At 33.1% G+C, this 24,654-nt stretch overlaps 2 protein-coding genes across 5 annotated transcripts in view; one reads left to right on the top strand and one right to left on the bottom strand.

Annotated features, from left to right (window-relative positions):
• Window positions 1–6,647, top strand: part of gek (serine/threonine-protein kinase gek) — a 126,544-nt gene extending 119,897 nt beyond the window's left edge. For all 4 annotated transcript variants that reach the window (XM_072532944.1, XM_072532941.1, XM_072532942.1 and 1 more), the window contains one exon: window positions 3,269–6,647. In XM_072532944.1, coding sequence (XP_072389045.1) covers window positions 3,269–3,385 — 117 coding nt within the window. In that variant the 3' untranslated portion in view covers window positions 3,386–6,647. The remainder of the gene's footprint in view (window positions 1–3,268) is intronic.
• LOC140441936 (uncharacterized) lies at window positions 132–1,468 on the bottom strand. Its single transcript, XM_072532945.1, has one exon. The coding sequence runs from the start codon at window positions 1,400–1,402 to the stop codon at window positions 224–226; it is 1,179 nt and encodes a 392-aa protein (XP_072389046.1). The 5' UTR covers window positions 1,403–1,468; the 3' UTR covers window positions 132–223.
• Window positions 6,648–24,654: the final 18,007 nt, after the last annotated feature.

Raw genomic sequence — 24,654 nt, 5'->3', positions numbered from 1 at the left:
GTATTATTAGCTGTGTTAGGAAAATTTGAACTCTAAAGTTGACGTTCTGGAAATTTTAAATATAAGTGACGTCACTTTATGTAAATTGTGACGTGCAACGTTTTTAGTTTGAAAAATGGTATATAGATATATATGTGTGTACGTATATATTTAAAATAAAATAAATAATATAAATATAGCTTATATTCTATTAATATTATAAATTTTCTTAAACGTTAGAGTTTTAGTAATAAATAGAACAATTTTCAGGAGCCTTATCGAATAAGTTTGAGTTTTGAAATCCATCATTGTCTACACAATAATAGTAATCCGTATCATCTTTTAGTATACTTTGATACGCTCTGTAATTTCCCGAACCTTCACATCGTAGCCCATGTTTGTAAAGAACGTAGTCGCGTGCACATCTACAAGTTAAATTTTCAAAATCTGATTCAGAATTAATTTGATATGTACTAATTTTTGAACCGTCTCTCCACGTGCAATAAGCAATACCTTCACTAACGTTATACACCCCATAAGCACCGTCTCCATCACACACACGTATCCCTAAATTAATATACGTAACACCGTGGTTTTTAAGAGCACGTGTAGTTTTAGCCATGGCATATGTAATACTGTCACATTGTTTAAAATATTGACTGCCTGTGGTTGCAACTTCATAGCAGGGTAACTTGTTCATAGCTTTTTCTGGTACTATGGTTGAAACCAAATCTCCGGTTTTTTCTTCCGCGCACCAACACAAACCACTGTCACATTGTAATTTTTCATAATTTCCTAAACTGTTACAGTGCAAAGATACATAGTCTCTACCACTTTCTAATAATTCAGCTTTTCTTCTACTACAAGCACAAATCATATCTGCGGATTTAGAATATTTAGCTTCCCCAAATAACCTTTTTCCGTGTTTATCAAAACACATACATCTTCCACTGACGCCACCTTTGCATTGCTTTGCTTTCCAGTAACCATCATCTTGACAAGCGGGCTTAAATTTTATGGCAGTGAATTTGTTGTAACGGAAATCTGAAGTGTTTGTATGATAAGCCATACAACTATTAATATCAGGAACACAAGTATCTTGACATCTTGACCACGGGAATGCTGAACAGTCTGCGTCAACTTTACATGTTACTTTAACAGCTGCATTACTTGCCGAACATCGTTTTGCACACATATATGCTGGCGGACAGGGACAATTTTTTCTTAAATATCCCGAGTCAGAATAAATCTGGCATCCCGGAAGACAGGTCTTTGTATCTACTGCGTAAAAATATGAGTCTGTTGATGTTTGAAGCGCGATGCAATCGTCAACACAAAAGTCTGTAACTAAAATATCGTTACAGGTTTCTAAACATTCTTGCCTACACAGAAGGAAAACAAGTATAAACAAAAGAACCTTCATTTTGATTCACTTTTATCACTGACGCAGTTGATTTTGATAACTTTTACTGACTGATCGAAATAATATTATCAATTGCGCTTGATAAGATTTCGCCCAATTGGTACTCAAGATATTTAAGATAACCAATCTTATCTTAAAAAAATACTTTGTGATGATTCAATTCAATTAGATGATTTTATATTTACTTATTTGTTAAGATTGTACAAATTATAGTTTAGAAACTACGTGATTATATCAAAATTTTAAGAAAATTTTCACACAAAATAAAATTGAGATAAAATATATCAGAACGAGTACTTATTTCCTGAATACCATTATATTTGTATCTTCAATTTGTATACATAATATGAAGAAAATTTGAAGTGTACACGAAAATTTTATCTAGAGAAAAGAACCGGTAACGTTTTTTAAGGACGAAAATTTCAAGACAATAATTGACCTCATCTTTATGTTAAACAATAATAGCGTGCTATTAGGAAATTTTTATTGAAAATAAAGTTATTGGTTTAATAAAAGGTATCTTAAAAAAGAGAGCTTCGATATAAAAACAGTCATATAAATAACGTGTCAAGAACTGGAGCAACGTGCAAACAGCCGTGAAACTTGTTTAAAAAAGTGAAATATTTGGCCCGAGAATTCAAGCCACAACTTCAGGCCATTCAATATCATAACGAAGCAGTAAAAACCGACAGAGAGCATTGCAGAAACCTGGAAAAACTACTGCTCAGGAATATACAAAGAAACTTCAAAAAAGGCAGAACCAATCATTTTACGAGCAGATGTAGAGAAGGCTTTTAACTACTAAGAAACTAAAAAACCTTAAGTATATATGGAATACCAGCTAAAACTCTGAAAGCAATGAGCGAGAGCAATATATACAATACTAGATATGTCCAGCATGATGTGCATCACAGGTGAATGGCCTAATGAGTGGTGCGAATCAACCTTTATCCCTATCTTTGGTTTGAGATTGAGTGGGAGATTGATGTCTGTGGATGCTCCTATTGATGTGATTTTCGCGGTAGCCGTTTTTTTAATGGGGGATTGTTTCAAACTAGAGAGCTCAGCGGATCTACTTGCATCATCGCAAAGGCGTATTGATCTGGAAATAAGGGTATTAATGACTGAATTAATTTGTGAAGGGGAATAATGAGAGTTGGCATGCAAGTAACGATTGGTATGGGCGGGTTTTCGATAAACAGAGTGATGAAAACCTTGGGATTGGTTTTTATTTATGATAACGACGAGAAACTATAAGGATGAATCAGTTTCCACCTCCATCGAGAACTAGATACTAGGATGTATACCTTTTAAATGGGTTAAACAAGAACCAAAGCATCCCTACCATGGGGCTAAATGAATGTATCGTTACTTGGCTTGAACGATACATTCGTCATGTACGTTAGTAGCAAAAACACTACGAATTTTGACCATGATGAACGGTATGTGGAATGCAATTTTAGATTCCCTTGCCGAGTAATTTATCAAGCTGTTTGCTTTGCAAGTTTTAGAAGGCACAGTGGTAAAAATTTGAATTCGGTTTCGCCAGGTAGAAATCGTTTGATTTCTCTTTTTGTTTTTAGATGGCGTAGTTACGTCCGTATATAGTTATTTTGATAACTATTGTCTAGGACGGGAAAGATTTTTGTTTTGGTTCAGAGCAGTGGCTATAGTGAGGAGACCTAAAGAGGTCGAAATACGTATAAGTTTTAATCAATTTAATAGGAGAGCAAAACCGTACGCCTATGGCTTGTTACGTGTCTTAGCGTGATTCTGTTTATTCCCAGTGCATCTTTATTTTGAATATACTGTAGATACTCCGTTTTTGTAGATAAGATAAACACTAAAAAATCTATTTTGTTTCAGGGAACAGAAAATAGAGGTAGTCCACGTCATTCGATAGCTAGCAATAACAGTTCCAATTTGTCAACTCCACCATCTCCACATGCAGATCATCACAACAGTTCTAGTTATGACAGCTAAGAATATTGAAGTGTGTGATCTGCCGTTATTGCTTTTTCGACAAGAAGACTTCGTTTTACATTTGCGAATAACATTTTTGATAAGAGTCGTTGTTAATATTCGTAACTTGTTCAAAAACTATTAGTTCCTAATTTTAAATTAATTATTTTCAAAATATTTATAGGAACGTGCATTATCCAATATCATATCGGTTATTTTTATGCGTTGAAGTATTCTGAATTTGATATTACAAAGGTTTGAATATGATCTAGAAATCGAATACTGTGGTAAATGTGGTAATTTCGTACATGTGTGCCCTGTTTATTTTGCACAGTTCTGCATTTTCTACATAATTGAGCTAGAATAATCACTGTGTATTTTGTTTTCGAGATCTCCATCGAGCGTGTCCCATTTTGAATATAGACTTCTTGTTTCATCCTATGATCTCTATTTGATGCTGTTTTCATTGATCCATCGTTTTAAGATCCTCATCCCATCTCATCTACTTGTCAATATTTATCTACTGTTGTAAGTGTTCAAATATGTCAAGCAATGCACCATGCAATTGCTGAAAATTGAAAGTATACACTCCATAAATGACATTCAATATTTTAGTCTAGAGTTATTACCCTTATCTAACCTATGGAAATCTTAAAACAACAGTAGTCTAGCCGAAGAAACAAAACAATACTAATATTTAGCGAAAGGTTTCAAGCAGTACTGAAACAAAAATAGTAAATCAAAATCGTGATATACATTTTTTAATTAATGCAGCGAAAATATATGACTAATAACTTCCACCATGATATTTACTGATTGCAGACTGAACACGATCGGAAAAACATTTGACACGACGATTATGTGTTATAATTAAGTGTTGTAATGAACTGCAATTAATCATTGGCTATGATACGAATGTCTACCATCTGACCTGGGGCAGTACAAACACCAAACTGTCAAAAAAATGGCATGTCGTAGATGAGGTCCTGAGAAAATGACATTTTGAAATTTTTTTTAAATGTTTCGTAAAATTTTTGGACAGGAAAACAGTATAATAAAAAGTTCCGTGACCGTTTTTCGTAGTGTTTATTATTTTTTTAATTCAAAATTATAAAATTTTATTTACATGTAATAAAAAAATAAATACTTTGAATATTGTAAATTTCATAGGTACCTTTTTAAGTTTTAAAATTAAAAATTTAACAATTGAATATATTAAAAATAAATATTTTATTGTGAAAAAAAAAAACAAAAAAAAGACAGTTTGCAAATTAATGGCATCGAAATTTGATTAGGCGTGGATGCATATGTTAAATAAATAGCTCCGTTCGTACTCCTTTCCCACTTCCTCCTAACTATATCTTTCATGATGCTTTTAAGCCGACGGCCACGGTTTGAGTTTATGCAGTCGCCCTCTTAAGGAGTGTTTCTAAGTGTAATAACCGTGACCAAATCGTCCATTTGAACTGTCCTTCTATATACGTCTATATTCTTTGTTATTATCTACTAATGTTCGGAACGGTTATCAAAATCGAAAACACCCGATTATTTAATCGTAAAGAGGGAGGTCTGCATATATGTGGATAACAGGATATAGATCTCAGTGCTATGAAATACGACACCTTTTGTCTGCCTCTGACAGAAGAAACGTCACTAGGAAATAATTACAGACTACAGCTTATAAGCCACGAAAACAGTTTCGAGAATTGTTTCAGACTTTGCCACACTTAGTTGACCGAAATTATAACGTTGCAATAGCTTATTTTAATTTTTATCTATTTTGTTATTTCCCTCTGTGTATTACTGTATGGATTCCAGGAGTTACTTCCTTTGCTTAATTGCTATTTCCCATCGTTTATTGAGTTAATCCATATTCTTACCCCTCCACATTGCCAAAGTGTCATGTATATTGTCGCGTCCTACTCTGCTGCAGTTTACATTTTATTATATAGGAATGTTCGGGTTTTCTGTCAAGGATGTCCTTTTCTAATGAAATAATACATAATATCAATGAAAAAAATATCAACTTACTAAGAAATTTCGAGAGTTTCTTGTTCTCTCCATCTTTTATTTATATTAAAAACTGTTGTTATGCTTACGTTAAAATAATTCGCTACACCAGATAGTGACCAACCATCTTCTAATTTCGTTACAATTCTTGCTTTTAGTTCTTTGCTAGCATGTGGAGCCATTTTTTGAGGTTGAACAGAATAAGTTATCTAACAAATTTTAAGATTTGGCAGTGACAGTGACAGTATTTAAATAAGAAGTATCCTTCAAAATACACTGCTTAATTTTCTACAAAATACTCTTTAAGAGTCGTATAAGTTTTTTTAGGGACCAGCTGTACTTTCGTTGATAAAAAACAGACATTCTTGGAAGAAAAACGGAACTTTTCCATATAATACAATGTAAATTCGACGGTAGACATGGAACTTTGGCAATGTGGAGGGGGTACGAGTACGGATTAGCCCAATATCTTGCTCTTATAATGTTTCCACCGATTACAGGTTTTCGCAACCGTAGTTTTGTAAAATGCATTGTTATCGGGTTTTATAGGCCATGTTCGGGAATTACTTGTTTATGATGTTTCATAATGTAACTGCGTCAACCAGTATGTGGTCTCTGCGCAAAGGGTGTTACATATGTGCACGCTTCCGCAACGCCATTAATAAATAATGTGTTTCGCAGTTACAGAATAAACGTGAAGAACACAAAGTTCCGGAATCCGGCCTATAAACCTCGATAACAATTTTCCCTTACAATATTTTTACCCTTTATTATATTAAACAATATGACAATATGCTTTATTTTTACAATTATAATTATAGGTTATCGTTACAAGTGTTCCTGTAAATATTTTTATAAAACTTTGATAATGTATGTATTGATTTAGTTTTTGAACATTTTATATTAGGCTAGACCCGCAAGGATAGTTGTTAAATATAAATATGCCGATCGTGCTTACCCGATCGATCGGTTAGCCCTTCGCGCATGGACCGATTTTACAATCGATCGCTCTAATTTGTTGAGAAATATATTACTTAAGGTTAGTTTATTAACGACATTTCGCTCTGAATATAGATATATTTTTCAACAGTATTTCGGCTATCGCAATCGGATCGCAAATATATGTGACAGCAGATTATTTAATCGGCCGATTTTACGATGGTTCATGCGCACTTTTTTAATGTAGCAAAATCGTCCATGCGCGGCTAGCCTTAGTAAACATGATTAGTTACCTCAACGAATTTCAAACAATAAACAAAAACGATATTATAAATATTAGTTTTAGTAACGGCACTGTACTTATTTTTATGTAAATTAGTTTTGATTTAATTTGTTTATAATTTTATTAAGATACCAATGTAAAATACCAGTCAATTAAGTGTTGTAAAATTGTTTTCTAAAAAGTATATTAGTATTTTTCAATATATTCAGTTTTAAGCAATACATCATTTTTAAATTAGTAAAAACTGATGTGTTGTCGTGAGTTTTTTTATATATTTTATATTTATATTTATTTATTTGTCTTGTTTTTAACATTTTCACTAACGTTAATAATGGAAGTGAAGTTAAAGACGCATTTACACATGTCAGAAAACTCTACCGAATGATGCAACCTACTCACATAAAACAGAAACTAAATTTGTGTGTGCAAATAAAGAAGCTTACCTGCTGCAACCAAAAAAAAAATTTACATTCTTGCGTAAAAATACAGCTAACGACAATTATGGTGAGGTTTCGCCGCGCAGAATTTAAACACTCCTTTTTAACGGCATTTGTTAAGTAAATTGTGGCAAAGCAAGCAGCAGTGACTGGCGTGAGTCTGTCTGAATAAGAATCATTTTAATTGTCGCAATGGTGTGTACAAAGGTTATTCATTGGAATAAGGGTATTATAATACGAAACCTACATTATTAAATTGAATAGTAAATATTTGCTAACTTAAAAAACAATCTTGAACATGTTGTTAGTAGTTACTGTCAATAACGATGTATGAAATCTAGATAACGCATGAGTTGAAGTGAGAGCTAAACCAAGATGAGAAATTGTGAAAGAAAAAAGTTTTCAGTCCTGATAGTTGTTTGTATTGTCGCGTTGTTTTTGGAAATAAAGTGTTCAGTCGTTGAAGTTTCTTTCTTCAAGAAAACTATCAGAATAGTTAACCTAAGTTGTAGTTACATTTTTTACGAATATGAATATAAAAAGAAGGCTATAAACTCAAATGTTGCATCAAATGTTTTAACTTTGACAGTCTTCTATTTACTGTCTTTGTAAATTCCTGAAATAATTATAAGGGAAAGGGATGCAGGATGGAACACTTTTGTTAGTCTTAATAACCCTTGTTGTTTTAAAGATTATGATATTTATGAGATACCATTTAAACATAAATGTATTAACTAGGTCGCTCTTTTGAATATCGCTTGCAATTATGTATTGACTTCAATGGAGTCCATCTTGGGCATTTATTATAAATTCAACGATTTTTTTTATTATTTCTGTTAAGTAAATATTTTGTTTTACATTTAATTTTATTTGTATATTAAACATGACTTCACTTTTATCTACAGGTATTGTGATATCTTATTAAATATTGACAAATAAGAGATCAATTCAGATTATTATGTATTTTTCCACGGCCAACGTGATAAAATTCACTTAATTTTTGTTGAATTAATATTTGGCACAAAACATCACAAATAACTTACAAATTAAAACAGTTAGGTATAGGGAATGCTTAATAAATGATAAAGTATCATAAAATACCATTTCATTACAATACTAAAATATAGGGTGTTCCATTTAAGAAAACTCATTCCTAGTTTCGACCAACCCTGTATATCAAAATTAAATAGTTCGCTATGTTAATAATTTTAGACAATAATGAACTATATTAAAAATCTTTTGAACATAAATATAGTTTTTGATATCAATTCTACAGGATGTTAATTTTGCTAAGAAATTAATAAAAAAACCGTTATTATTTTTTAAATTACCTCGTATAACACTGCCAAATTTTGTATTGAAAAAACGAGAACTTTTCAATGTTCTCCAATGAGTACAAAAATATAAAAATATACAGGGTGTTCCATTGAAACAAATAAGTTTGTTCCACTCTGGCAATATGGGTGGCCCCGTATATTTGAAAATATTTTTAGAGTATGGTCCTATCTGTGCTCCAACTTTTACCTAAATAATTTTTTTCTTATCTCTTACGACAAATGGTAATTGGACTTCCACGCACTACTGCCGCACCCTGTATATTCCAACATTTCTGTTTTTTCTCTCTTCTATTGCTTCTCGCAAGAAAGGACGTTAAATGACATCATTATCTGAAAAAAATCATTGATGACGTATGTATCTTTATGTTTTGGAAACAATAGTTAATCCCTGAGGGTCATGGGTAACCAAAGGTATAGATGCGGAGGTTTAAATCCGAGCTCGAATTAAATACTCAAGATCTGCATTCCTTAAAATGAAACCCCTTTTGACAATAAACCTAAGTGCTGTGAGAAAGTTGCCTTCGAGATGTGGGTGTTTGGAAGATTCCTGAAAATACCATGGACAGATCATGTCACTAACGAGGCAGTATTGCGTAAAATTGGCTATGAAAGAGAACTTCTTAACATTATGAGTAAGCGGAAAACCATTATGACATTATGAACTATGTCAGAGGGGGAGATTGAAGGAAGCAGAGGTCCAAGTAGGATAAGATCTTCATAGTTGAAAAACAGAGAATGGACGAGTCAATCCTTATTGACAGCCGCACAAGATAGAGAAAGATTCAGATTCAGAAATAAAGAGGGCACTCTAGAGAGAAATGGGTCAAATGTGAAGGAGATGTTGGATATTCAGCTAGTTCAAAGCCTGCTTGAGCAATCACGACTAGTACAATAGAAGCGCTGTGACTGGGTGCATTACCATGATGCAAGAGAATGCCTTGCCAACTTTCTCGGCGTTTTTCTTTTATTAACCACGTAATTGTTTATTCAGTTGTAACAATAAGCGCCTGTAGTTGTGGCTCTTCTGCAAGAAACATTGTAAAATCAGGTGACTGTCACTAGTCTTCTTGTATTTTTTTACCGTGTTGAAAAGCAAATATTTTTCGAGTTTCACTGTGCATCTATTATCGTTCGTGGTACTTATCTTGCAGAAAAAAATTAACATTTTTTTATATAACAGCGATTGTGGGCGCTTCACCTGCATGTTCACGACTGTCTAGAGGTAATGGATTTTGACAAGAGCTATGAGTCATGCCGATGCAGTACACAAGTTTACCTGTTATTTACAAAGTCATAGCTCTTGTCAAAATCCATTACCTATACCAATTTTTTTAAACTTACAACATTTTTTTAAACACAAGTATATATTCACTCTTCGTTATTCGACACGATCCATTTTGAAAGTAAGATGTTATTCTTATAAATTCGGGCATCTACTGTAAATATATATGTATGTATTGTAAGTAGATTCACATCCGAGACATAATTTTTAACGTGCTATTAGATCAACCTGTGCATCTTAAAAAACATTACCTGAGTATAAAACTGTTCCTTTAGTTCTCGTTAGGTAGTCAGCAGTTTAACCGATACATCTATAGCATATCTATAAATACTAAGGATTAAAAGGAATTTTGATTTACAATATTGAGACAAAAATGTTGCCCAACATTGTTCCAACGATCCCTTGATAAAATAAACTTTTGTATTAAAACTTTTTCGATTCTTATGATATACAACATGCTATCTTAATCAGAACATATAAATAGATGTCATTTGAATAAAATATGCTTTAATCAGAACATATAAATAGATGGCATTTGTATAAAATATGCTTCAAAAAGAACTTACGTTTGTGAACCAAATAAATCAAAACAGTCAATCAAACACATCCTCACAGAATGTCAGCACTACCAGGCCACCCGCATTGCCAACAATATAACCCACAGTCTAGAAGAACTTCTGAACTGTTCAAGCCGACTCAAGAGCCTAATAGACTTTTTAAAGACTTCTCAATTGTTTAACAAAATATAATTTATATAATATTTTATTCTTCACAATTGTAAACTTTGTATCATAACTTTGTAAGTACTATTGTAAATCTTTGCTCCCGTGTCAATGACCTAAGATGTTGAGACACGTTAATTCGAAATAAAAAAAAATCAAAACAGTATTCAAAATGTACAATAAGTGATTTTATATCAATTTTTTCTAATGTTCCCTAAACTGCCCATATCCTAAAATGCTCTCCTAAACAAGTACCACTATCTCGCGTATAACATAACATTTCTAGAACAATTATTTAATATTCACAAATGTAATACTAATATACTAACACTTCGCAGATACTCCATTGAATGATTGTGCGATTTGCAAACGTATCGCCGGTGATTCGCGACGAAAATGTATCATTTTGCGCACCTCATCATAATTGACGTTTCGCAGTAAAATTTTTGAAAGTAGTATGAGATCAATCTAGAATTCTTCGAAAGGTATCTGGTGACAAGAAACTCCTATAGACGAGTCTGTTACCCTACTTACTCACCGAAATTTGTATATTTCGATGTTTTTTTCTAGATGATAACACATATTCGATAAATGTTCAGTACAATGATCTGGCAACTTACTTGGATGAGTTGGCTGGTACGTCTAAAAGCGTCTTAACAATTTATTAGTCATAGAATGAAGTATTTAAAATATTCTTATATTTATTATATAACCACATTTTAGTACAATTTATTTTTTCTTTTTGAGGTAAATTACTATGAGACAATATAGTATTTGTGAGGAGTGACTAATTAACAATAACAATTTACTTCCTAATTTACTCTACTAATTCTAATTCTAGTCACTTTTGCAAATACATTATTTAAATTTTGAACATTTTATGGTGCATATTTAATAAAATATTTATTCATAGGTCTCTCAAAAGAGTATGTTTTTAGCAAGCACTTGATTAGTTACATGATACTAGTAGACGTTTTTTATATTATTACATTGCAGAATTACTGAAAAAGTTCAATTTTTAATAAAGCGAAAGATTTCATTAAAGAAAAATATCTTCTTCTTTTAGTGCCTTCCCTTCAGCGAATATTTAGCGATAACTGTGAAATAATAACTGGTCGGAAACTAAAATTGCTTTTAGATTCAGGCTAATCCACTCCCTAATGTCTTTAATCCAAGACTTTGAAGCGTGCTCGTTTATCTTCAGTTGTTTTTTCATAATCAGGTGTAGAAGCCTTTACCGTTTTTTTCTTAGACATACGCCATAATATACACTTAAGAATATATGGTGCCTTTACGTTTTCCAAATATAGAAAATATTTTATAACGTAATGAAAACTATTGATTAAACAGAATAATAATAAATTTAAAAAACGCATGGAATATGTAATATTAACAAAAACAAATGTGAAAGTTTACCCCTGAGTTACGTCCCCTTTATTTTGAATGACATCTACAATTCTTCGAGGCATAGTTTTTACCAAGTTCTGACAAAATTCCCATATTTCTTGTTCTCAAGAAATATGGGAAGAAGAAGTGCTCGTTTGGTTTCGGAGACCTCTCACACTACGACAAAACAACTTTCCCAGGTATTTATGGTATTAACAAACAATTTTCCTACAGTTGTAGATAATATCTTCGTACATTACTTCTGCATTTCACGGAGTATACACATGCTGCTCTGTCCACTATGAAACAGTATAGCAAACATCCTAAAAAATCCTAAAGACCAAATGAAAAGAAAGAAGAGAATACGTAACTCAGTCTCCGGCAGATCATAATAGTCCATGCGACCAATGTTGAACTTGAAAACATTAAATGGGACGTTGTAGGTCTTAGTGAGGTCAGAATGAGTCAGAGATGGTCATTCAATGCCTATATTACATTCACTAAAAAGTTTCTCGATTGGAAAAGTAATGACCGAAGTAAGCGGAGGATTTTTTTACAAAACTTGGCACAAGAACTTGCACTCCCAAACGCTGTAAACCGGAAACAGAATAGCAATAATTGTCACAAAACTGTAAAACCTGCGATAGATTTATTTCTTTCTAACAGCAATGGTACATTGTCAGACACCCCTGCTAGAGGAATTCAATATTATAGAAATCGAAGATGCAGTTTTTGTGCCAGATCACGGGATAGAAATATAGATATTATGTAGTACATACAGAAAACCCATTTTCAACATACATCGAGAAGAAAGTAAAAAATTTGTATGCCTTGACTTTAAAAATAATGAATAAAATCAAAAAAGTAGAAATAAAAAAATGTACATTTTTTAATAATAAAAACAAATTATTTCAGTTACTAGTGCTTTATTGTATAACTTTCCAAACAATAATGTATAATTTAAATGAATTATTAAAGTATTTTAGTGGGGTACCATAGTTACCCCACACGGCCTGAAGCGTAAGTTTTTGTAGCAAGGTTCTGGAAAAATTGAAGAGACTTTAACTTTCTTTCAAAAAATTCTAAGAGCCTTTAGATGTTCGAAATCTAATTGCTGAAGTAGTTTCGAGGGCTTCATACTTTCTTTTCACAAAACTTGTCCACAAATAACGCATAGGTAATGCATCCAAAATAACTGTAAAGTCATATTCAAGATACTCATCACTTTTAAAAATTTATCCATGTCTAATAAAATAGTAAAGATGAAAAAACAAAAATAATACAAATAATTTATGCGCCATCTTACTACAACAGGATGTTGGGCTTGTGATACGTGATACAAATACAAACATGTACTTATACTGGAAATATATTTGGAAAAAACACTGGAATATGGCATTGATAGTCATCACATATTTATAAAGCAGCCCACGACTCTGTGAATAGAAGAGAAATGTTCAAAGCAATGGAAGAGCTAGGAATATCAAATCAGTTGGTAAATTTAACAAAACTAACTCTTGATAAAGTTGAATGTAGAGTACGAATTCAGGAGGAACTGTCTGAACCCTTTAAAACAAATAACGGGCTGCGCCAGGGAGACTCTCTCTTCTGTATACTGTTCAATCTGGCTCTGGAAAAAGTAATACGTATGTCACAAATCACAACCACTGGTTCAATATATAATAAATCAGTGCAAATCCTGGCCTATGCTGATGATATCAATATTGTTGGGAGAACGGAAAACGCTGTACGAAAGGCGTATGTAGCATTAAAAGAATCAGCTACAAAAATGGGTTTAATAATAAACACCAACAAAACGAAGTATATAAAAGTAATCACGCAACCACAAATCCTACGACTACTCGTTATAGAAAACGACGTCATCAAAGCAGTGAACGAAAATTTGAATACCTGGGAGCGCTCCTTAACATTGAAAATAATACTACCGCAGAATTTGTACGGCCAACAGATGCTATTTTGGGCTCAATCTCCTCCTTAAATCCACAATTATATCGAGAAATATAAAAATAAAACTCTACAAAACAATAATACGCCCAGTCCTAACATATGGTTCAGAGACCTGGACTCTAACAAAAAATAATGAAAACATATTAGGTTGTTTCGAAAGAAAAGTACTAAGGCGAATCTTCTTCTTTAGGTGCCATCTCCGCTACGGAGGTTGGCAATCATCATAGCTATTTTAATTTTTGAGGCAGTAGCTCTAAATAGTTATTTTGAGCTGCATCCAAACCATTCTCTCAGGTTCTTAAGCCATGAAATTCGTCTTCTTTCGATGCTTCTTCTGCCATCTATGTTTCCTTGCATTATGAGTCGCAGGATGCCATACTTCTCGCCCCGCATCACATGTCCGAGATACTGTAACTTTCTTTCTTTAATTGTAAGTTCAACTTCCTTCTCTTTACATATTCTTCTCAGTACTTCATTGTTCGCAACTCTATCTACCCAGGAAACCCTCATAATTGTTCTATAGGTCCTCATTTCAAAGGCGTTAAGTCGTCTCATTATGTCTAGATTTGACGTCCATGATTTCACTCCATAGTATAGTACACTGTATACGTAACATTTTGTTAGGCGTACTTTAAGAGCTAATGTTAGATCTTTGCCACATATGACCTTTTTCATTTTCATAAAATTAGAACGTGCTTTTTCGATTCTGACTTTGATTTCTGCAGTGTAGTCATATTTTCTGTTATAAGTGTTCCTAGGTAAGTGTACTTTTTACTCTTTCGATCTGCTGGCCCTCTACTATCAAGATTTCGTTAGTATTATGGTTCTTTTTACAAATTTTCATAAAGGCGAATCTATGGAGCAGTAAATGAGAATGGAGTCGAGAAGACGATACAACTACGAACTTTATAGAATATACCAGGAACCTGATGTCGTAAAACATATTAAGATAGGACGTCGAAGGTGGATAGAGCATGTAATACGGATGGAACAAAATCACCCAGTTAGAAAAACGCTCCTTGATAGACCCATTGGTCAGAGAAGAGGACGACCCAGAACAAGGTTCCTTGATAACATCGATAAAGACATGAGAAATATGAGAATACGTGCTTGGCGGAGAAAGGCGATGGATATGGACGACTGGAGAGAAATTCTTGAGGAGGCTAGGACCTACGCAGGGTTGCAAAGCCAGAATGATGATGATGATGACTTATACAAACTTGTAATTTGACTATTTTATTATTAAAATAACTTATACAGAGGTGGCCTTCTGCCATTTCTTTTTCAGGTCCCGTGACAGTTTACAGCCCAACGCAACGTTGTCAAGCAACCCGAAAACTTACAATTAAATACACATCTCAGGACACCACAACGTTTGTTTAATCACGTTTTTCCGTTATATAAAGTCGAATTTACAATTCTAGAAAAATCTAGACACTAATGTAGCACCTTCTCTTGGTTAAGTACGGAAGGAAAACGTAACTGTAACTGGCTCATAGATGGCGCAAGTAAAAACATTTTTCTTAAACAAATTGTACCAAATGTTAAACGGGGTATTAGATCTTCCCCTTGATTTGGTAATGTTATTAAATGGCGAATGAACTGGGTATGAAAGACAAGGGGGTCGCCAAATAATTTTTTTGTCAAAAGTGGTCTACGATCTAAAAAAGTTTGGGAAACACTGCCTTAGAGGATTCAAACACTGAGATAAGACAATGAAAAGCACAGATAAATAGGTTTTGATTAATAAAATGTATGGGTATTATTTGATAACCTATCCAGAATAATATGCGTTATTTTTTTGTGAATCCATATTAAAAAAATTCGCAAAAAATGAGTTGAACAACTATGGAATGAATACTTTTGAAATTGTCAAATTTATATTCAATTTATGGTATTACATTTCCAGTTTCATCAACGTCATGTGTTAATTTAAGAGGAAACACCCTAATTATTTTTAATTAGATTGTGTTATGGAATTAAAATGTAGGAAACTATTGTCAATTGCTTACTGAAGACCCTTAAAGTACTCATGCATCATAGTGTTTTTCATTTTTTATATAGAAAATAGATGAATTCGATATTTGCCGATGTATTTCTTCTAACAATTTGAACTACATACAGGGCGATCTGAGGAAATATATAGGTAAGACAAGAATTTGTAGTCTTTCTTTAAATTACTACTTCACCATAGACAATGCGCTCTTATGTATTTTGGATAAGCATATTTTTTATTTTGTGTTAGACTAAAAGTGTTTAAACTGTCAAAGTAAGAAAACAGTGGATTAATTTTTAGTAAATTAATTTAAATGAAAAGAATAAAAAATAAATGCCTTGTCAAAAATGAACCACATACTAATTAGCTAAGGTTCATATTAAAAGATTTATAACCCAACTAGTTTAAAATATAAGTTGTGTTTTATTTCCTTCTTACTGGTCTTTAGTAGTGTTTTTTTTTCTGGCTCACATCTAGAATTGCAGAAATAATCAAACACCAAAAAATAAAAAAGAACAAAAAGCTTGATGATGGGGAGTGTTTATTGTAATGAAACGATTTTGTGCAGTTATAATGTTCATCATCATCAACCTGTATGAGTCCACTACAGGTCATAGGTCTCCCTCAGCTCTTTCCATCCATGAAAGTTATAATGTTAACACATCAAAAATATGGAAGGTACAAAAACGTTTTTCTTTCTACATACATGTGTTTTAATTGGATTTTAAAAAGTGGCATAGCGTAAAACATATTCAGGGACTGATGTTTACGGTGTTCACAATCTTTTATCCCCTCTAATTACAGTATTATTGAAAAAAATGTTCAAGAACGAATAAACCAAAAATTGAAGTCCCTGATTCGAATAATATTCAGTTTGAAGTGTTAAAAGTGCTTGCAGAAGAGCGAGTTCTTTTTGTATTATTGGGCCTATTTAAGAACATTTTAGAACGGTGGTAGAACGGGGGGAACGGGTTAAATGATTGGTTAAAATTTAGTGTCATAACTTTCTCGAGAAGCAACAGATAACAAAAATACATATACCTGAATACAGCATACCTGAAGACAATTCAAGCTAAATGCACAAGAAGAGCAAAGGAGGAATACTAAGAAGGGAAGAAAAAAGATTACTTAGAAGAAAAAAAGGCAATTTGTAGAAAAGCAGTTAGAAAAGATAGAATAGCTAAGAAATCAAAACGAAACTCAAAAGTTCTACAGAAATGTAAACATAATGAGTAAAGAGTTTAAGCCAAGAATAGGGAGCTGTAAGGATGGAGAAGGAAAAAAAGTGTTACGGGAGCTGTATATAGCTATATTTGCTATACAGGGTTTTTAGTAGGTCGATAGAAATTTTTTCCATCGACCTACCAAGGCATAATAAATATTGCAAAAAGCATGATATATCGTTGTTGTGTTTTACCTTTCTTACCCGTTTCATTAATGAAGGTTATTTTAACAATGAATTAAGATTCAACGAAGGGTTTTTGCAACCTGAGCAAGTAATACGTAAATCATTTTGTATGTCAGGGAAGTATCTCGCTTAGACAATTATTTTTAAAAATAAAATAGACGAGCGGCCTTATTTTCGAATATTGACAAATTTAACTTTATTTCGGAAACCTGAACAGTTTGAGCAATACATTATTAGCAAAAAATTTTGCAAATGGCGTCCTCTTTTATCCCTTAAAAAATTCCCATCGACCTACCAAACACCCTGTATATAGAGAATATTTGCTCTCTTGTTGAAGTTCACATAGTTGGCATAGTTGAAAAATAATCTATGTATATAAATAATTTATAATTAAGAATGATTTACTCCAGAAAAATCAACAATTAACCAGATTCATTCAATAAAACAGATTCTCGAGAAAACATTAGAATTTAACATTAAAACCCATCACCTATTCGTCGACTTCAAGGGAAACAAAATCAAGTACATCTGGGTTACTAAGGATCCTATAGCAGATGAGGAAAGGGAAACAGCATTTGGAAGACATATCTTTGAACTTGTTGACAGCTTTACATACTTTAGCTCGCTAGTGACTACTACCAATAAAACAAGCGAAGAAATTAAAAGACGAATAAACCTTACAAATAGGGCACACTATGTTACTATGGAGTACAAAAACAATTCCACTAAAGAAAAACTAAAATTTTTATATATAAAACACTGCTGAGGTCGGTCCTCACATACGATGCGGAAACATGGACTATAAGGATGAAAGACTTCTGGGATAATTCGAGCGTAAGATACTCCGCAAAAGATTTGGAGTTATTAATGGTCAAGCGCAGTGGCGCAAAAGTTTAATTTCGAATTATACCAACTCTTTAATGAACCAGATGTCGTAACGTTCATTAAAACGCAGCGACTTAGATGGTCGGACACATAATACGAATGCCTGGCAACATGATTGTTAATAAGCTAACGACAGGAGCACCTATAGGAAGAAGAAGTACAGGCCGACCGCGAATTAGGTGGTTATATGGAGTTGAGGCAGACTTAGGGATACTAGAAATCAGAAACGTTGCCAGAAACCGAACAGAATGGCGACTAATCTTAGAGCAGGCCAGTATCCACAGAAGATTGTCGAGCCAAAGATGGTGATGATGTCCTTTGGCTAAAAAACCAATAGTTCAGAAAAATAAGGTAAAATAGTACCCTGTTAAGGACTTTGACCCGGCCAGGTATCTGACTGAAATTTTTTGAATGTTATGGACCTCGATAAGTAATACCTATCTTTTTTGCAGTGGGTTCGGTGGACTTTCTAAATTATTAACGATTTAAGTCCAAAAATTCACTATTTTAAGAACTTTCGTCTACCTATAAAAAGTAAAGCATTTTGAACAGATTTGAAAGTAATTATATGATAAAACACGTCTAATTCTATAAAAAGGCGATTTATGAATGTTGATCTACTAATTTGTTGTTTAAAAAACTATAAAAAACCTAACAATTGTTAATTTTCAATAAATCTTAATAGCAATTGTAAAAATTAACCTATTATATCCTATCCTAAAGACGTGAGGAAAATACTAGGTCTAATAAATGAAAATGGAATCTGGCGTCCTCGACATAACTTTAAACTATACAAAAAGTATTAAGAATAATTAGCCGAAGCCAGAGGTTAGTCAGTGCAATAAAAATTAGACACCTGCGGTAGGCTAGGTCTAGCCAGAGCAAATGAAAACATCATCAGCAATTTGATTAAAGGCAGCCTGAGAAACTTACATACCCCTTTGGATGACATTCGATTATCACAATTCATTGGAGCGGGGTGTATTAATTCATAAGACAAGGAACCACCCACCGCGCTCCAATGCTCCCGACCATCCTTTTCCCCCTACAGCATTCTGATACCCGATAGGAGTTTTCTTCTTATCAGCCATGTGCTTGTCGTGTGGGAGTTTTGGGTACAAGAACTCCAATACGATATCCTAATCCGATTAATGCAGGCTAACGTGAGGCGCTTTTTTCCTGCTTCCTCTATTGACGTATCTTCGAAACTGAAATTGTTGGTAGATCCACGAGTTTCCGCTCTGGGTTAAGATCAGTTCGGCGACTGTGTGCTCAAGGATGTCGTGTCCAGGTTTTGGAGTTTTATTGCAAGCAACCCTGCACGGCGTATTTTTTTGGAGAAGCTTAAGAGAACTAGACGAGGAGATAAGTCAATGGTGAGATAGAAGAATAGTGTAGACGAGGATGCAAGGAAGATTGGTGTTGTAAACTGGCATCAAGCTGCGCAGAATAGGACCGAATGGAGAATCAGCTTTGGAAGGTTGATGCTTAACTCGATGATGATTTGTTAATAACTAATTGTAAAATAAATAAGAAATATAATATTTTAAAATAGACAATAAACAACTTTTCAACAGTATTATGTAGACAGAAAATGTTTTAATTGTGATCTATTGGTTCCGTTAATTTTATCGTTTCGTAAATACGTATATCTTTATAGAATTTATTACATCTGTGATTTTAATCTTAATAAGAACGATGCTTATCTAAATTACACATTACATTGATCACTGTTAATGTTGTGTCAATATTTTAGATATTTTTTGACACAATATTATTAATATTGGATATCTGCGTTATCGATAATTAAATATTTCAAAATATGAGTCGAAGTATTTAATACATTTTTTTTTCAATTATTTATACTAACTAATATTCGTTGGTTATAGTTAACTTAAAATACTTTTACAAATGAGAGACAGTAGAATTTTTATATTAATTTTATGTAATTGTGAAGTATGTTTTTAATAAAATCAGAGAAAATAGAATTACTAGTTTAAATTTAGTGACAGCTCATATCCATAAAGAGTATCATAAAATCAAAACAATTTTGTTTGTAAGTACTGTAATAAAATATACAAATCCTATGAATTTGAAGTTTTTGTACCAAAAATAAAGGATTCTATAGTCCATACCAGAAGACCGAGCAAAGCGGCCGCGCGAGCTGACTACAAGATCTCTTGCGCATTGACTCTCCTCACTCTTTTTCTTCCCCACCAAAAAGAGACTGTGCTATACTTACTTGATGTATGACAGACACATAGTGAACAACGGAAAAAATGATGGTGTCGTCACTTAGTCCTACAGACTGCTCAGTCTATGGTAATATATACAATTTGTCCGTAAAGTATGGAAAAAATTCGATATTTCCTAAAGGAAAAGCCTTTTTAAAAAAATCTAAAATACGTCGATTTTTAAATTTAATGTTCTACATTTTACAATAAAATTTCATTATACAAGGTGATACACATTACAGTGATGACGTCATCGGCTCTTTTTTTAAATGTAACACCCTGTATTTTAGGACATTTTTAGATCGATAAAATTGAACTGATTCCAAAAAAGTATAATACTGGGGGTCTAACGGATATAATTTGAAAGATATGCGCTTGGAAAATTAATTTTTATTGATTTATAATATTAATAAATTATAATAAATAACTTGAAAGTAATCCAGTAATTAATACATGACTTAATCTTAAATGTTCAAATTGTAGCCCTTATTGTAATTGACAGTAACCCAAACGTTGTACAAATTCTTGTAGAACCTTGTTTATGCTTTTTATTTCTTTACGAATTCTTGTTTTTAAGTCTCCTATATTTGCATGTTTCGTTTTATAAACAACATTCTTTAAATGACCCCACATAAATAATCCAAAGGATTGTGGTCTGGCTACCTCGCTGGCCATTCAATATGTCCACGTCTTCCAATCCACCTGTTCGGAAAAATTTCGTTTAGGTACCTTCGAAAATCTAAAGCATACTGCGGAGGCACACCATCCTGTTGAAACCATAAACTTTTATCAAAACCTCCAAGATTAATTGTACTGGGGAATAAATTAACTAAAGTAGGTACGAGATAGCCACTTAAAAACTGAAGGTATGCTGGCCCGTTTAAATTACCTTCGAAATAGTAGAGTCCAATGATTTTATTTCTTACAATTTCAGCCCATACGTTTACCTTTTGCGGGTATTGTGTATGATGTTCCCGCATCCAGTTCGAGTTTTCTTTTGCACAGTATCTACAATTCTGACGGTTGACCTCGCCATTTAATTTGAATGTAGCCTCATCAGAAAAAATAATATTTTGAACCAAGAGAGGGTTTCGGTGGCTGTTATCCATCATTATTTCGAAAAATTGTACTCTTTTATCTGGATCATCCTCATTTAATTCCTGTACAACTGTGCATTTTACTTACTTTTACGTACTTTGTGTACCGTTGTTTTACAAACATCGAGATCACTACTAACCTTACGAACAGAAGTGTGCGCATCTTCTTCAAAGGAAAGTAGAACATCTTATGTTGTAACATAATTTACAGAGGGACGACCTGATTTGCGTGCATTTTCAACCGTACCAGTTTCTCGAAATTTCTTTTCAATCTTACTTACTGTTGACTGCGTGATGGGTATTTCTGGATATTTTACACTCAAATTCATTTCTACTTAAAATTAATTCTAAGCAATAATACAGAACATTCACGAATTAATACAATTATTGTACTACTTAATTGTTATTGAACGTTACTAAAAATAATTACAGTTTACCAAAAACTAGAAGTAGGCTACTTTTTTGCAATTGATAATAAATAATTTATTTTCTAAGAGCATATCTTTCAAATTATATCCATTAGACCCGAGTATTATACTTTTTTGAAATCAGCTCATTTTTATCGATCTAAAAATGTGCTAAAATACAGAGTGTTACATTTAAAAAAAGAGCCGATGACGTCATCCTTGTAATGTGTATCACCTTGTATAATAAAATTTTATTGTAAAATGTAGAACATTAAATTTAAAAATCGACGTATTTTAGATTTTTTAAAAAGGCTTTTCATTTAGGAAATATCGAAGTTTTTCCATACTTTACGGACACACTGTATGTCTATGGTTCATACACTTCCCATGAAATTGCACAACCGCAGATATAAGCTTATAGTGTACATTTAGTCAAGACCAGGAATGACTTTAGAAATTTTGCCCGTCGACGCAGAGAAAGTATTCAGACAGAAAAAATTGGAACACACTAATACTCGGATACGTGATAACAGTACAATCTTCCTCGAAAGTTTAATTTGTTTTAATTTACTTTAACATTTTTAAACTCGGTATTATTCGGAAGGTCATCGATTTAAAGGGTTTTTACATACAAAATTAAGAGAAATTTGGTCTATTTTGCTATTTGACTCTGGTAGGTATACATGGCGAGCAATTAGCAAGACTTACTTTGTTTGTTTGACCTAATGTCTTTTTAATTCATGACTAAGTAGGTAATATACTTAAATGAAATTATAAACTAATTGATTTTGTTACAAACGATAAATAAATTCAATAAATAAAACTATGACCAGGTAAGTACTCTTTTATGGTTTTAATGTTGGATTTAAAAGAAAAAGAAAGAAAGGAAAGAAAAATCTTAGAGAAAAATTAGCAATAAGAAATAATAATTAAGAAGAGTAAAATGTTTACAAAGGCTCAACCCCCTGAAAAATCACTATCAGACACGGAATTATCATCGCTGAAATCACTACTACTATCTTCCTGGAGATTAATTATTATTTGATCAAAAACGAAATCTACAGCAGGTTCCCATAAAAAACTGTTACAAACTTTTAACGCAAGTCTAGCCCAAGTTCAACACTTCTTCGGAGGACCATTTCTTTCGCTCTCGTTAGTCGTAACCTGACCGTTTCCCATTGGAGTTAGTTACCACATTCCCCCACACGGTTGTTCAGATTTGCAAGGTTTCGCCACGTAGAAGTAAGAGTCAGAATTGAATAGGAGAGACTACTCTACACAAGAGGTTGCCTCGCTAACCAGCCGGAGTAATCTTGAACCGCATTGTATGGTCTTTTCACTAAAAGGATCTTTTTAATGGCTTCTGTTTCATGTGTAGCCCCAGAAATGTATTGTTGTCTATCTTCTTCTTAACATGCCATACACCAAAGTGCGTAGGCGACTATCTCATTACTAGAATTCTGTTCTTGGCGGCGTGACACAGCTCGCCTGTATTGTGTATTCCTAAATACGCAGTCCTATTTTTTCCTAAATACGCAGTCGCGAAATGGAAAGAAAACATCACTGTGTTACCACACTGAAAAACTACCACCGCATATTGTATTTAGAGGAAAGAATGTGTGGAACTCATGGCTCGCAAAAAAGGATAAGGAATATGCTGATATAATATATTCGGTAACAAAAAATGGCTGTATGGAAGCGGAAACATTTCAAAAACATTTTTTTAATACCAAAACCACTCTGTCTTATCTACGATGGTCATAGCTCTCATGTTGGTAACTCACTTGTTCAAATGGCAAGACAAGAAAACATACATATTTTTAAACTGTCCCCCACACGTGCCATATCCTTTAACCGATGGACCATAGTGTTTTCCGGCCTTAAAAATAAAATGGAAGGAGGAACTCGAAAGAATTATGGATATAAATTTCCCAAATTCGTTTTTGCTGCTACAATATCCAAAATTTGGAAAAATATAGATCCAGTTTTCAAAAAAAAATTTTAGAACGATTTCCGAAGTGGAAATTGAAACCTTAATAGATCCAGTTATTATTAACCATGGTTTTCAAAAGGCTGGAATTTTTTCATTTTGCGACGCCGTAATACCCGTTGAAAGTTATAAACCACCAGCATATAAACGTTTGTGCACTTTTCAAGAACTTCACGCAGATGTAGTTGCATCCACTTAGCAAATCAACCACAAACAATCGTAGTACCCACAACAACCATAATCGCAAATTAACTCAGTGTGTCTGAAGGCGGAGCCTCAATATTTTCAAACCATCGGCAAGAAAACGTTTAGAGAGTTCCTTCTGGAGCAAATAAAATAAACACCAAAAACTACCACCGGAAGAAAAAAAATCGGCGCTGGTTCGAAAGTGATCACTTCAGAAGACGCTGTTTCTAAACTGGAATAAATCCAAAACCAGTGACTTGAAAAACCCATAAAGATAAAAAGTATCTGAGGATAATAGCAGTGAAGATAACGAGTCAGAAAAAGAGAATATTTGAAGCAAACATAAGCAGAAAAAGTCAACAAAAGAGATCCTTATTTGAAGAAGACCGTAGTGATGGTGATAGTATTGAATATAAACAAAGCATTTCAAGCAATGCTACCATACATGAAGTGGAAGAAATTAAGTTTCTCAATCAAATGTAGCTAGACTTGACAAAAATATACGTGGGTGATTGGATTGTGGGTCAATTCAATCAGAAGAAACAGGTTAAAATGTATGTAGGTCAGCTAGCAGAAAAAGAACCGTGCCTAGAGGCAAAATTTTGTCGGCCAATTTATAAGACCTCCATATTTTATTTTACCTGTAGAAGATAAAAGCATAACCAATGAATATAAGATTTGTATGCACTTACCCTCTCCTACAGTAGATGGAAAAGTAGTATT

This window comes from Diabrotica undecimpunctata, chromosome 5 (assembly GCF_040954645.1).
Source record: "Diabrotica undecimpunctata isolate CICGRU chromosome 5, icDiaUnde3, whole genome shotgun sequence".
In the NCBI taxonomy this organism is placed as follows: Eukaryota; Metazoa; Arthropoda; class Insecta; order Coleoptera; family Chrysomelidae; genus Diabrotica; species Diabrotica undecimpunctata.
Note: the sequence above shows the minus strand (reverse complement) of the source record. Positions and strands in the feature narration are given on the sequence as shown.